The sequence below is a fragment of the Canis lupus genome, chromosome 6, assembly GCF_048164855.1.
Source record: "Canis lupus baileyi chromosome 6, mCanLup2.hap1, whole genome shotgun sequence".
Taxonomy (NCBI): domain Eukaryota; kingdom Metazoa; phylum Chordata; class Mammalia; order Carnivora; family Canidae; genus Canis; species Canis lupus.
In genome coordinates this window covers 64,835,169-64,850,018 of record NC_132843.1, presented here as the reverse complement: position 1 = coordinate 64,850,018, position 14,850 = coordinate 64,835,169, and the positions used below count along the sequence as shown (strand labels likewise).

The 14,850-nt window shown below is 47.5% G+C and overlaps 1 protein-coding gene across 1 annotated transcript in view; it reads left to right on the top strand.

The window, feature by feature from the left end:
* The window catches only part of LAMC2 (laminin subunit gamma 2), a 56,054-nt gene that overhangs the window by 31,026 nt on the left and 10,178 nt on the right, over positions 1-14,850 (top strand). Inside the window, exons 5-16 of the mRNA XM_072830949.1 lie at positions 226-362; positions 1,324-1,446; positions 2,281-2,470; positions 3,543-3,655; positions 4,603-4,821; positions 5,653-5,835; positions 6,558-6,803; positions 8,925-9,070; positions 10,342-10,498; positions 10,781-10,986; positions 12,637-12,716; positions 13,782-13,943. Coding sequence (XP_072687050.1) covers positions 226-362; positions 1,324-1,446; positions 2,281-2,470; positions 3,543-3,655; positions 4,603-4,821; positions 5,653-5,835; positions 6,558-6,803; positions 8,925-9,070; positions 10,342-10,498; positions 10,781-10,986; positions 12,637-12,716; positions 13,782-13,943 — 1,962 coding nt within the window. The remainder of the gene's footprint in view (positions 1-225; positions 363-1,323; positions 1,447-2,280; positions 2,471-3,542; positions 3,656-4,602; positions 4,822-5,652; positions 5,836-6,557; positions 6,804-8,924; positions 9,071-10,341; positions 10,499-10,780; positions 10,987-12,636; positions 12,717-13,781; positions 13,944-14,850) is intronic.

The window sequence follows — 14,850 nt, the reverse complement described above, 5'->3', positions numbered from 1 at the left end:
CTGCTCTACCACAGGGACAGAGAGTGAATGGTCATCTCTCTCAGTGGGGGGGCTGGGACTGTCCATCGTGTCTAGTAGTGGGGATGGTATGTGTAGTTATTGTTTCCCAGTTCTGGGAATTAATAGGGCCAGGTGGGAGAGAAAGCAGAAAAGATCAATCATATTCTCTATATGAAATAAGAAGTAACATATAATATTGTACTGATTTTTAAAATGCTACTACAGGTGTCGACCAGGTTATTATCATCTGGATGGGGGAAACCCGGAGGGCTGTACCCAGTGTTTTTGCTATGGGCATTCAGCCAACTGCCACAGCTCTGGAGATTACAGTGTCCATAAAATCACCTCTACTTTCCATCAAGGTAAAGTATTCTATAGAATTTTGTTTTTAATTGTATAGAGCTTTGTGCTTACAGACAACCTCCTCCTCACCACAGCATGGGACCCTTGCAAAGTCTTTAGCAACTCTCTTCTAGCTTTTAATGGGCATTCTTTTGTCTGGGCAATAAGGCAGATCCTAATGTCTTGAAAAAGTCATAGCTGAACAACTTACTCATACCGGTATATGAATAACTTAAAAGAATAATGAAAAAGAGACCAGATTTTCATCTTCCTGTACTTCCCATCTCTGTGTATTTTAAAACCACAAAAGAGTCTTTCATTTGGATTGGGGGCGTTTATGTGAGTCTTCCTGGAATTCCCATTTATTAATAATACTGCTTTCAGGGGCACCTGGGTGGCTCAGTTGGTTGAGCATCTGACTCTTGGTTTCAGCTCAGGTCATGATCTCCTGGGTCGTGGGATCGACCTGACATTTCTGCTTGAAAGATTCCTGCCCTCTGCCCCTCCTCCCACTCACATGTGCACTAAGTCTCTTAAAAAAAAAAAAATACTGCTTTCATGTACATTAAATGAGTTAATGCATGTGAAATTAGTTATCAAGCTACAAAACATTATAAAAATATAGGTGACTAGTATTTTCGACTTTGAGTTTCTCTTTGAACATCCTGGGCCCTCTTAACTCACTAAGGTCAGACCCTATTTATGTAAATAAAAGTATGAATTACAGGCAGATGAAAACATGCTCTTATTACAAGAGGCGGGCTCAAAGTCAAAGCAGCTGTGGGGTAGGAGCAGGTGAAGTTGAGCCCCAAGTAGAGAGGGGCATAGGAAATTTTGAGGGCTGCACATGAATGTGGAGCTGTTAAGGAAACCCCACTAGCTATTCAGCTCCAGAACTTTTTAGCAGTCAAGTCTTGCCTTATTTAGTTCAATAGATGTTGAGTTTTGTCCAAATGCAGAGTGGCTTTATTTGTGTTCCAGATGTTGATGGCTGGAAAGCTATCCAAAGAAATGGGTCTCCTGCAAAGCTCCAGTGGTCACAGCGCCATCGGGACGTGTTCAGCTCAGCACGACGATCAGACCCTGTCTATTTTGTAGCTCCTGGTATGTACGGTATTTTTCTTATAGAAGCCAACTTCTAAGGCTAGAAGTCAGGATAGAAAAATGGAGTTAGCAGATGCGAAAACCATATCACCTAGTGTTCAGGAAAGCAGTTATCTCCAGAAGACAGCTGGGGCTTCAGCCCTCTTGACTAAGTCATGATACAATAGAACAGGACTGTGTATCTAAGCAGTCAGACCCTGGATGAGGTTCCTACTTTAGTTAAGTGGGAAGTTTCTAGGTTTCCCATCATGACAAGAAATAAAGTCAGTGGTCAAATCTGTGGATCAACCAAGAAGCAGATAGAAAAGTGGAAATGAGGCATTCTCAGTTTTAACCACTTATATATTGAAAAGATAAACATTAGTGGTTCATTTCATTAGCTAATATGTGATATCCAGGTAAGTTGTCCTCTTATCCTTTCCAAATTTCAACTCTCTCAGCTGTTAAATGGGAATAATAATACCTCCAAGAATTTAACATCAAATGTCATGATGTCAGTGAATTATAAAACATTACGTAACAAGTGGTAGTACTGCCAACATGCCTGGGACCTTTACATATTGGTCTGTCATAAGGGCCATGCTGTGAATCATCTAATACATGGAATTACCTTGTAACATGACTGTTTTAGCATTTAGTCACTAACTGTCCTTTGTAGCCAATAGCAGTATGGCTATGGCCATAAGCTGGCTCTTCTGGAAGGGTGGTTGGGGGCACGGAGGTACATTGATTATGCAACTCCAACAGAAATCACCGACATTAATGCAAACTTGCTAACTCATTTGCTTCTCCAGTTTCACACTGATCTCAGTCTTTTCAAATTCTATTTCACAGCCAAATTTCTTGGGAATCAACAGGTGAGCTATGGGCAAACCCTGTCTTTTGACTACCGCGTGGACAGGGGAGGCAGACACCCATCTGCCCACGATGTGATCCTGGAAGGTGCTGGGCTACGAGTCACAGCTCCCTTGATGCCACGTGGCAAGACGCTACCTTGTGGGATCACCAAGACGTACACATTCAGGTAAAAAGAGTGACTACAAGAGGGTCAGGTGACTGAAGTCCACTTCCTTTGTTCATACATTTAATCATTCGTTCTCTTAACAAGCTTTTCTTAGCACCTTTCATGTACTGGACACGGTCTTATATACAGAAACAGGACGTGTTTCCTGCCCTCAAGCCCCTGACAGGCTAATGGGAGAAAAAAATAAACAGAATATTACAGTGTGGCTTGGGAGTGACAAGATAGCCAAGGTGGGTCCAGGTATTTTGAACACACAGCAGAGGCACAAGTAACCCACATTGGAGTGATCAAGGAAAGTTTCCCAAGAAAACATGACAAGTGAAGAACAGTTTTCCAAGGATAGAAAGTGGGGAGGAGGGGAAGGTTAGCAAGGCAGGGGAAATAATCATGCTTGAGGACATATTTTGAGTATTAGGAAATCCTAAGTAGTTAATGCATGAGTGAAGTGTGGATAGAAGACAGGAATACAGTGAGAAGTGACGTCAATGAACTAAAGAAAAGAAGTAGGGTTGTTCCTGAAAGTATTCCAGTAAAAAAACAAAACAAAATTTGAAAGACTAGCGCAGGGGATGGTGATAGGATATAGTGAGATATCATAACGCTAAAGAAGTATCGGAAGGGTAGAACGTGAAAGCTGACTTTTGAAGAGTAAGTGAAATGTGCTCAGTTAACAAATCATTTAAACAACGAAACCAAAAATTAATGGTATGTCTCTGGAGGGTCAGAGCTTCTTGAACTCAGCGATGTTCCCGGTATTAAGTTTTGTGTGGCCAAGAATAGAAAGTGGTCTCTGAGGACTTGGACCAGCACTGGATGCCATGACCCCTGGGGCCGGGCTTCCTGCTCTGGGATGCCCTCCGTCACTTCCTATGGTGCTCATGCTCCCTGCGAAGTGAGCAAACTTCAAGTTCAAGCCTACAAGAATGCAACTCTCCATCCTTTATCCTCCCCGAGGCAGGGCTGTGAAGGGGCTTAGCTGTCCCACCTTCTTGGGCATAATTTGTATCATGTGTACAAATTTTAAGACTTGATGAGAGTTGTATTTTTAAGCTGTGGGCTTTAAATCCTGCAGATTAAATGAACGTCCAAGCAGTCAGTGGAGCCCTCAGCTAAGTTACTTCGAGTATCGGAGGTTACTGCGGAACCTCACGGCCCTGCGGATCCGAGCTACTTATGGAGAATACAGTAAGTGACGAAGGGAAGTGAATTTCTCTCTTAGGTTTTAGTTTGTGTCAGCTTTCTAAGACGGCGACAGTCTCCAAACAAGTAGGTAAACTACTTGATGGTCTTGATGTAGGGTCTCTGATCAGGTCTAAATTTTTTATATTCTAGAAGTTGTTAAACGTAGTGTTTCTCTAAAAAAAAGAGGTCAACATCAATGAAGAATGAATGATGCTCCTTTGCTTAAGAGTATCCAAATTTAGATGAAAGCTGATTATTTGAAGAAGAGAACCTACAACAAACGGGTGTGTCCCCTTAGCTAGGAAACGGCATCTACAACACAGCCCTCTGCTCCTCCAGTAGCTGCTCCTTCGGGATTGTACTGGGTGCTACCGTGTTCAGACATCACCTGTATTCCATTAACTCCTCTTATTGGACTTCACATGTGGGGTACTCCAATCCCAATCGCAATTCTTTAAATGTGAGTTCCTTGAGCTTTTTAGCACTTACGTAAGCAGGAGGCATGGTTGGCATGCCGAATTTCCACATCACTAATGAAACACATAAAGCAGGAAGTAGGAAAGGTGTTTAACAATTTATCGAATCTTTACTTTGAGCCACGCACATTATAATATGTGCCTTGTCTCATTTAACTTCACAACCAACATAGGAGGTCCATGCCACGGTTCCTTCTCTTCCACACTTGAGGAAACACAATGGTAGCAAAGTTCTGTGACTTGCCCAATTCACAGAGCTAGTGAGGGTCGAGCAGGAATTTAAACCCTGACGTTCCTGATACCGCAGCCTGTGCATCAGTCATGACCAACGGCTGTACCTCCACCCGCAGCAGGGTGGGTGAACACCACCTGCCTTTGTCAGAGAGTTAAGAAAAATAAACTCCGAAGAGAGGCCCACCTTTAGGTCTTTAGACCTTAGTACTTACGACTTCTAACCTCTTGTCCGAATTGCAGGCACTGGGTACCTTGACAACGTGACCCTGATTTCAGCCCGCCCCGTCTCTGGAGCCCCCGCACCCTGGGTTGAACAATGCGTATGTCCCGTTGGCTACAAGGGACAGTTCTGTCAGGATTGTGCTTCTGGCTACAAAAGAGATTCTGCCCAACTGGGACCTTTTGGCACCTGTATTCCGTGTAATTGCCAGGGGGGAGGAGCCTGTGATCCGGACACAGGTGAGTGAAATGACACCCGGCCCAGGTGGCTGCGGGTGCGTGGGGGACTGGGGGGTTCCCATGGAAGGGAGTAAGACAGCCCCTGCCTTGGGGATCCCCGGGTGGCTCAGCGGTTTAGAGCCCACCTTCAGCCCAGGGTGTGATCCTGGAGGCCCGGGATCGAGTCCCACATCGGGCTCCCTGCATGGAGCCTGCTTCTCCCTCTGCCTGTGTCTCTGCCTCTCTCTCTCTCTCTCTCTCTGTGTCTCTTGTGAATAAATGAATAGAATATTAAAACAGAAAGAAAGAAAGCCCCTGCCTGAACTCATTTTGGAGATGGGAAAGGATTAGGAAGGTAGGGCTGGAGTCAGGGAAGATGGACGTGGGGCTTTATTACACTCAATCCTTTTCATTATGGCAATGCCACAGGGTTGTGGGAAAGGTACCAGGTTACAGGAAATGGCTGTCATGGTTCAGTGCTGGGGGAGGTGTAGTTGGGGTCAAGTTTCAAGAATTGTCTGGAGGGATCAAAGGCAATGTCAGGGCCTGAATGAATGTGCGGACAAATGGTGTCAGGCCATGGGGACGGGGGAGCAGTGTTAGGTTATGGGTCGGAAAGGAAGCTGTATCTACTGAGCATGGGAGAGCCAGGTGAGGGCCAGGGTCGTGGCCAGGTTTAGAGTTGGTACTAGGGCGAAGGTGAATGCCAGTGCTCAGATACCTTGGGGAAAGCTTCGGGAGAGGAAGGTTGTGGTTATTAAGCTCTGCCTCCCACACATCATCCATATTCCAGGAAGTGTATTGTTTTACCCTGCTCATCTCGCTGCCCTCCATTCTTCCTCTGGCTCCCAGGAGACTGTTATTCAGGGGATGAAAATCTTGACATCGAGTGTGCCGACTGCCCCATTGGTTTCTACAACGATCCACACGACCCTCGCAGCTGCAAGCCGTGTCCCTGCCACAATGGGTTCAGCTGCTCTGTTATGCCGGAGACAGAAGAGGTGGTGTGCAATAATTGTCCCCACGGGGTCACCGGTAAGGCCACCGGCTGCCCCCGTCCTTGACGCCATGAATTCTCATGAATAGCTGCTATTCCAAAAATCCCTAGGGAATTATAATTACTTAGGACTAATGGAAATAGGCTCATTCTAAAGATAAGAATGGGCCCGAGAGGTGGATTGAGGAAGGGCAGTGTATGGTTTGTACGGTATGATGTATGGTTAATGGTGTCTTGGGTTTGTAATTAGTTTTCGGATGGAATATCTGGTTTAACTAAGCTTTACAAAATGAACCAAGGTACATAAGGGAAACTTAGTGGCCTTTTAAGTCCAGAGTCACATCTCTCTCTTGGGGCCCCTGGCTGGCTCAGTTGGTAGAACAAGTGACTCTGGATCTCAGGGTTGTGGGTTTGAGCCCCACCTTGGATGTGGAGGTTACTTTAAAAAATAAGTAAATAAATAAATGTCACCTTTTTCTGCTAGTCAGTCTTAAAGAAGAGTTAATTCTTCAGCAACAGCTGCAGTGGTATTGCTACAAATCTGACTTTTCCCCCAGCATCCAGTTAACTGGCAGGAAGCTTCCCTGTGGGGCTGCTATGTTCTACCATCTGGGACCACCGTGGAGTGAAAGAGCCAAGCCCTTGCCCCAAGCACTTTGCTCCTGAAGCTACTGTTCTGGGCTCCAGGGTGGGAAGCTCTTTTGGAGGGTGGCTGGTGCCAACAGGTGACCACTCAGGCTTGGGCATTCATTCTTTCCAGGGGCCCGCTGTGAGCTCTGTGCCGATGGCTACTTTGGGGACCCCTTTGGAGAACGTGGCCCAGTGCGGCCTTGTCAGCCCTGTCAGTGCAACAACAACGTGGACCCCAGTGCCTCTGGGAACTGCGACCGGCTGACAGGCAGGTGTCTGAAGTGCATCTACAACACAGCAGGCGTCCACTGTGACCAGTGCAAAGCAGGCTACTTTGGGGACCCCTTGGCTCCCAACCCAGCGGACAAGTGTCGAGGTAGGACTGCATCCCCAGACAGGCTGGACAGATGGTGTGTGTGTGTGTGTGTGTGTGTGTGTGTACGCACACATGTGTATACATATATGCTTGCTAGTGCGCACACATCTAAGAACATACAGATCAGCAAAGCCAGCAGCAGGTAATAGGATGCCACTTTGGTTCCTCTGACCTACTGGCCTGTGAATAGTCTGGACCTTTTTCTCTTTCAGAGGCCCTAAGACCCTTGCAGCTCTGGAAGACAGAGCTGGAGGATGTTGAATGGATTAAAGCTGGGTGGGAGAAATAAAAGAGGTGGAGCTTACATTCCTGAGTGGAAGAGGAGATGAAATGGGGCCAGGTCGTGTGCCTAATGCCAGGCTAGCAGGCAGGAGCACTGCCAAGCTAATTACAGGACAGCAGTAAATGTGAGCCTGCACACACTGAGTGGGGGGCTGAGCAGCAGTTTAAGAGACCCTCTCAGGAAGTCAGTGTGATTCATGTAGACAAAGGTAACTGTTCCAAGTTCTACTAACGAGACTTGGCTTCCATGCAGCAGTTATTGAGGCACATTCCTTAGGGTTGCTTCAGATCAAAGCATGATGGTATACATCGGTCCTCTTGCTCAACCCTTCTATCAAGCCTCTGTACATGTTATATTCAGGAGGTGAGTTTAGTTCTAGGCAAGTTCAAGTTCAGTTCTAGGGAGCTGGCCTGCCCCACAGACTCACCCCTCAGTCACAAAGGTCCCAGACCAGCCCTGGTACCCAGAATTCAGGGGCTTGTTTGTTAGAGCCTCTGGAGGGCCTCTGGACTTCCAGATTGGAGATCTCCTGGTTCCCCAGGAGGTCTGCAGGAAGCCCTGCACCTCCTACTCATCCCCGATTTCCCAGCCCTGGAAATGCCTGAGGACCTCTGTGCAGCCTGAGGTTTCCACCTGGGAACACAAATTCCACCTGCCCTAACCCCAACCTGTGGGTTAGCTCCAATTTGCTAGAAAGTACCCTGTGATAGGAAGAGCCCACATGTTATGAACAGTACTGAGTTCAAGTCTATTTTTTTTTTACCAGACCTATTATATTACACTGGTTATGGCAAATTAATCTCTCTGACCCTCAGTTTCTTTATATAGATGAATAAATGATAATTAACTCAGAGTAGTTACAAATATAAAATAAAATAGCTTATAAGAAAGTACTCTGTAATACAGGATATAGCACTAGCCATAGGTGCTACCAGTAGTGACTTCACTGGCTTTAGACCATACATTTCTTCACTCAATGATCTTTTGTCCATCACCTACCATGTACCCATTGTGGAGCTGGATACTGAGGTTCTGATGATGACTAAGTCGGTTCCAGTCCCCAAAGAGATCATATGCTAATAAGGAAGATACACAAGTATGTAAGCAAATAATGATATTATACTTAGATATGTGCTCATATTACTGTGTGCCAAGTGTTTTGTAAGTAACATAGAGCAACCCAGAGAATCACTGTAATTCCCTCAGTGCAGTGTCTCACCCACAGTTATAGCCTAGAACAGTGTGGCCTAGTAGTGCTCAATCAATATGAATGAATAAAGGTACTGTTTTTGTTGTTGTTTTCCTGCATTTCCTACATCAAAGGCAGCAGAGCAAAAGGGAAAGAGCATTGCCTCTTTCCAAGTTCTCATTCTGGTTTGCCATTTACTTGCTATGTGACTAGGATAGATTATTTAACCTCTCTGAGCTCATATTTCTCATCTGTAAAATAGAAGGAGGTTGCTCTGGCATGTCATAGGCCCAGAAGACATGTTATTCCCCTTTTCGAGCAAAGCTAGAGTGCCTACAGAATATCCAACAGGCTCACAATTCCATGGGAGGGAAAAAATAAGTGCCACCAGAAAGGGTGGACTGCTGTAGTGTCTCTTTATGCACACCCACGCCAAACAAACTTCTAGATGATTCCTAAGATCTATCTATGTTAGAAATGTGCTTGGAGGCATAGGCAAGAAATGAATCTAGCACAATGTGAATTGACAAGGGTCAAGAAGGATTCTTTGCCATTGATGATTTGAACTTCTTTTTATCTTTGCTAAACATCCAGTTTCTAGAATTAGTGTGATATGAATGCTTCCTGTTTGTCTGTCTTTTGTCTCTAGCTTGCAACTGCAACCCAGCAGGGTCAGAGCCTGGGGAATGTAGAAGTGATGGCAGCTGTGTCTGCAAGCCAGGATTTGGCGGCCTCAACTGTGAGCATGCAGCACTAACCAGCTGTCCAGCTTGCTATAATCAAGTGAAGATTCAGGTGTGCATGCTACCCAATCCTCATCCGTAGGAGTAAAATCTTTAAATGTCCACTGGGTGGGTCTGTCACACAAGTCCGGGACCCTACTAGTCTCTCTCGGTGATGAGGGTGAGATTAGGATATCTTTAAAAAGTGCTATATTAAAAAAAAAAATCCATATGATGGTGACAGTGCTTCAGGTTTATGCTTATATATACCATTTTAAAATCCCTTTTGGAGATACTATCTCATTTGGTACTCTTGATAACTTAGTCAATTTGTAAGAGAAGGTATTCTGACCTCAGTTTCCACTGAGCAAAGTCTGCCACTTGTTAGTTTCTCAGTCACATGGCCAGGTAGAACTAGGAATCAGGGAATTCTGGGTGGGATTCTTGGTTCCACCTGGCCATGTGACTGAGAAACCGCCAACATTGGGAGACTTTGCTCAGTTCAGTATTCTTTCCACTTATAATATGCCACTTTCTAGTTATATTTTTTCCCCAAGAGATGTCTTTGTAGAACAAATGAAGAAAAATACAAATATGTAGAAAATATGAGGAGTCCAGAAGCTGTCAAGGAGGTTCAAACAAGAATGGCCTCCAGAAACTGATATTGTTGTTAATTATTATTTTTTTGCTGGCGTGAAGGGCAGAGGAAGAATAGGCCCAAACAGAACCCCAAAGGTAGAACAGACTCATTTTTTTAAATCTATTTAACCTGCCCTCTCTAGCACTTTCTTTGTTCCACCGTTTTGTTTTTGTTTTTTTTTTTTAAGATTTCATTTATTTATTCATGAGAGACACACGGAGAGAGGCAGAGACACAGGCAGAGGGAGATGCAGGCTCCCTGTGGGGATCCCAATGGGGGACTCAATTCCTGGACCCAGGATCACAACCTGAGCCAAAGGCAGACATCTGCTCAACCACTGAGCCACCCAGGCAGCCTGTTCTAGACACTGTTCTAAGCACTAAAATACTGACTCATTTAGTCCAAGTAATAACTATTCTAGACACTGTTCTAAGCACTAAAATACTCATTTAGTCCAAGTAATAACTATGAGATATTATTATTATTACCCATCTAATGGGTAAAGAAAGTGACTTCCCTAAGGTCACACTCACAGCTAATGAGTAGTGGGGCCAGGATTCAAACTCAGAGATCTGAGCTCTAGCATCTTTAACTACCATGGCATGCCAAGCATTTCTGGGCTTTTAGCTCTTATCCCCTGAGTATGTGGTATTGGAGTGTGACCCCCACTCTCTGTTCTGATCCTCTCTCCTGTGTGGTTTCAGATGGATCAGTTTATGCAGCAGCTCCAGAGCCTGGAGGCCCTGGTTTCCAGGGTGCAGGGTGGTGGTGGAGCGGTGCCGGACGCAGAGCTGGAAGGCAGGATGCAACAGGCCGAGCAGGCCCTTCAGGAGCTTCTGAGAGAAGCCCAGATTTCAGAAGGTGATGAAGGCCAATTTCCCTTTAGACAGAAGGGAATTTCTAATCTTCTACAGATATCAGTTCAATAGGGGTCTATGCCCAGCAATTGCAGAGATAAAAGAACTGTCTGTGACTCTCCTGGGGCTTGAATGATGGAGATAAGAGCGTTGCATGCCTTCATTGACTGGGTTTTTACCATTTTGCCCTAGGCCAGTCAAAGCCACTTTTCCAACCCTCCATCGTGTTCTGGTCCTCTGTGCTAACTCCAGAAGTGCTAATATTCCTTTTACTTGTTGGTATCAGGTGCTAGTAAATCTCTCAGTCTCCAGTTGGTGAAGGCCAGAAGGGAAGAAGAGAGCTACCGGAACCGCCTGGATGACCTCAAGATGATGGTGGAAAGAATCCGGGCCCTGGGCAGTCAGTATCAGAACCGAGTTCAGGATACTCGAAGACTGGTCACACAGATGCAGCTAAGCCTGGAGGAGAGCACGGCCTCCCTGAGAAACACCGTAGGTGTCACCGTGTTCAGGGTACTGAGGATCGCTGCCGGATGGGGAGACCCACCTGCAGTTTCTCATATTTTTTGTTCTACCTGGCAGAGGGTTGGGCTTTTCTTCCTTAAAACCGGTGCATCTGTTCTGTGTTCTTGGGGTTCCTGCAACTTCCCATTTTACTGCATTTATGTTCTTCCTAGCTCATTTCTTGCTAACTGTATCCTCACATTGGCCCTTTCTGTTCTCCGTTCTTGCTGCACACCTCCCAGCTTGTTAGCTCTTAGCAGGCAGGATTTAGTTTTGTTCATGTTTGCATTCTCCGCCCACAGCACAGTGTGTGGCTGTGATACCTGTCTGCTTAATGAATGAATGAAGAGACGAACACATGAACAAATGAAGCAGGGGGTGGTGGTGTAGGGAGGTGGGAAGAAGGAAGGGATCCAGTGAAGACAGGATTCTGAAAAGGGGAAAAAGTTGTTGTCAGTATGATATTTTTAATGATGTGTGGTAGGAGGGAGAGATTTGAATGAGCTTTCTTCTCTTTCTCAGTAAAGAAGGCAATGGTGACAATGTGAGTGAGTAGAAGACAAAGAGAACTGGAAGACAATCAGATACTATGTTGATGAAATGAAGGATTTAAGGAATAATGTATATTGATTTTTCCCCTTATTACAAAATAATGTTTATTGTAGAAAAATTAGAAAATAAATATCCCGTGATCTCATTAATAACCAGTCAAAACATGGTATATAGTCTACTGACTTTAAATCCATATGAAAATACATATTAGCATGTATAGATTTTTATTTTTTTTAAAGATTTTATTCATGAGAGACAGAGAGAGAGAGAGAAAGAGAGGGAGGCAGAGACACAGGCAGAGGGAGAAGCAGGCTCCGTGCAGGAAGCCGGACATGGCACTCCATCCCGGGTCTCCAGGATCACGCCCTGGGCCAAAGGCAGGCACTAAACTGCTGAGCCACCCAGGGATCCCATGTATAGATTTATAAATGCATCTGCATCTATATAGTTTTTTTGAACTTGGATTTCTACTTTATGCTTTTTAAAGATTTAATTATTTGAAAGAGAGAGAGCAGGAGAAGAGGCAGAGGGAGAGAGAGAGGAAAAGAATCTCAAGCAGACTCCCTGCAGAGTGGGGAGCTGGAAACCGGGCTCCATCTCATGACCCTGAGATCATGACCGGAGCGGAAATCAAGGGTCAGACCCTTAGCTGACTGACTCACTTGGGTGCCCTGGATTTCTACTTTATTCTTGTCTGTACGAAAGAAAGAAAGAAAGGAAAGAAAGGAAAGAAAGGAAAGAAAGGAAAGAAAGGAAGAAAGAAAGAAAGAAAGGAAGAAAGAAAGAAAGAAAAGAAAGAAAGAAAAGAAAGAAAGAAAAGAAAGAAAGAAAGAAAAGAAAGAAAGAAAAGAAAGAAAGAAAGAAAGAAAGAAAGAAAGAAAGAAAGAAAGAAAGAAAGAAAGAAAGAAAGAAAGAAAGAAAGAAAGAAAGAAAGAAAGAAAAGGATGATAGTGAGGAGGGCCTCGAGATGTCTGGGTATAGAATGCTGTGTGGCTAATGACAACTAGTTCTAACAGGGCAGATGCAGAATCTGCTTAGGCTCCAGGGCTGAGTGCAAAGCCTTAACCAAATCTCCTTTTTCTACAGAACATTCCTTCCTCAGATCACTACGTGGGGCCAAATGGTTTTAAAAGTCTGGCTCAGGAGGCCGTAAGATTGGCAGACAGGTAAGGGGTCCCCTGCTTCAGACTACCTCTGCAAGCCCAGACTTGAACAAACCTGGAGGGTGTTCAGGACCTAAGCACCATTTCATTAATGCTCTGGGCTCTTTTGCAGCCATTTTCTGGCCTGGAAGCCTTTTTTTTTTTTTTTTTTTTTTTAAATTTCTTGGCTTTTAGCCTATGTAGGTGGCCACTGGGCACGATCTTTTGGCCAAATGTTGGGAATGGAGGTGATTTTTACCCCAGATTTTTCTGTGACTCACAGTATGGCTCTGGTGTGTGTCACATGTGATTTTTTTTCGGGCTCTGTGAAATCAAGCAGCCTTTGGAAAAGAACACCCTGCAGCTTTGAGGGACTCCCGGGCTCCCACACGGAGCCTGGGAACAAGTAGCAACGAGCTGTTTGCTAGACGCTGGGGGCCAAGGCCGCAGAGGGGCACCTCCTCCCGGAAACCGGCTCTGCGGCCCCAGGGATACCAGGCAGCTCCCCGTCGCCGGTACTGGAGGAGGCCTGCTCTCGGCGGAGAGCTCGGCCCGTGGTAGGCGCCGGAATCTCAGACGGAGTCCCGTCGGGGGAGGCCCACGTGTGCCTTTGTAGCCCAGCTGCCTCCTGAGCTTGTCTTTGTTCTGTTGGTCTTGGTTGTTTTCTTTTCTTTTTTTATCACTTTGTAAGCATCTGGGGCACTTTTGTTGACAGGCGCTGTTCCCTGTAGCGGTGGCCCCAATACAAAGCTGCTGCAGCCAAGCTGTGGGGGGCGGGGGGGGGGTCCTGGACGAAGCCCCAAGGGTTAGCGCAGAAGGCCGGCGTTTCGCCCCCTGGGTCTGCTCGCACCACGCTCCCCGCCCGCGCCCCCTGGTTGTGCCGGAAACGGAAAAGATGCCCGGCCGTGCCGAGCTCCCTCCGCAGGTGGCCTCCGGCTTCCTGACGGTTCCTCCGATTGACCCCGGTCAGTTCTCTTGGGTCTTGCTCCGGCCAGCCGTTCCCTGACTGCTCTCCGGTCACGCAGACAAAAGGCCGAGAGGAAGCCCTTGGCTATGAAAACTCCACCGCCTTGTTTTTAACCCTCGCAGCCACGTGGCGTCCGCCAGTAACATGGAGCGGCTGGTAAGGGAAACCGAGGACTATTCCAAACAGGCGCTGGCGCTGGCGCACAAGGCCCTGCGGGAAGGCGGCGGCAGTGGCGGCGGCGGCGGCGGCTCGGACGGCTCAGCGGCGCAAGGGCTGATGGGAAGGTACGTGGGAGGGGGGCCTCACAGGGGCTGATGGGAAGGTACGTGGGAGGGGGCCTCACAGGGGCTGATGGGAAGGTACGTGCGAGGGGGGCCTCGCAGGGGCTGATGGGAAGGTACGTGCGAGGGGGCCTCGCAGGGGCTGATGGGAAGGTACCTGCGAGGGGGCCTCACAGGGGGGGATGAGAAGGTACGTGCGAGGGGGGCCTCGCAGGGGCTGATGGGAAGGTACGTGCGAGAGGGCCTCACAGGGGCTGATGGGAAGGTACGTGCGAGGGGGGCCTCGCAGGGGCTGATGGGAAGGTACGTGCGAGAGGGCCTCACAGGGGCTGATGGGAAGGTACGTGCGAGGGGGGCCTTGCAGGGGCTGATGGGAAGGTACGTGCGAGAGGGCCTCACAGGGGCTGATGGGAAGGTACGTGCGAGAGGGCCTCGCAGAGGCTGATGGGAAGGTACGTGCGAGAGGGCCTCGCAGGGGCTGATGGGAAGGTACGTGCGAGAGGGCCTCGCAGGGGCTGATGGGAAGGTACGTCCGATGGGGCCTCGCAGGGGCTGATGGGAAGGTATGTGCGAGGCGGGGGCTCACAGGGGCTGATGGGAAGGTACACCGGAGGGGGCCTCGCAAGGGCTGATGGGAAGGTACATCGGAAGGGGCCTCGCAGGGGCTGATGGGAAGGTACGTCCGACGGGGCCTCGCAGGGGCCCAGATACTCTGCCTTCCGCCGGGTGCAGCACGCACCGCCCTGGAGGGGCGCCGGGCTTCGCTACAAGATAGCCATCCTCAGGGTCAAGAGAACGAGAGAATTTGGGGAGCAGAGGGGCAGTGGTTGAGCGTCTGCCGTGGGCTCAGGGCGGGATCCCGGGATCGAGTCCGGCATGGGCTCCCGGCATGGAGCCCGCCTCTCCCTCT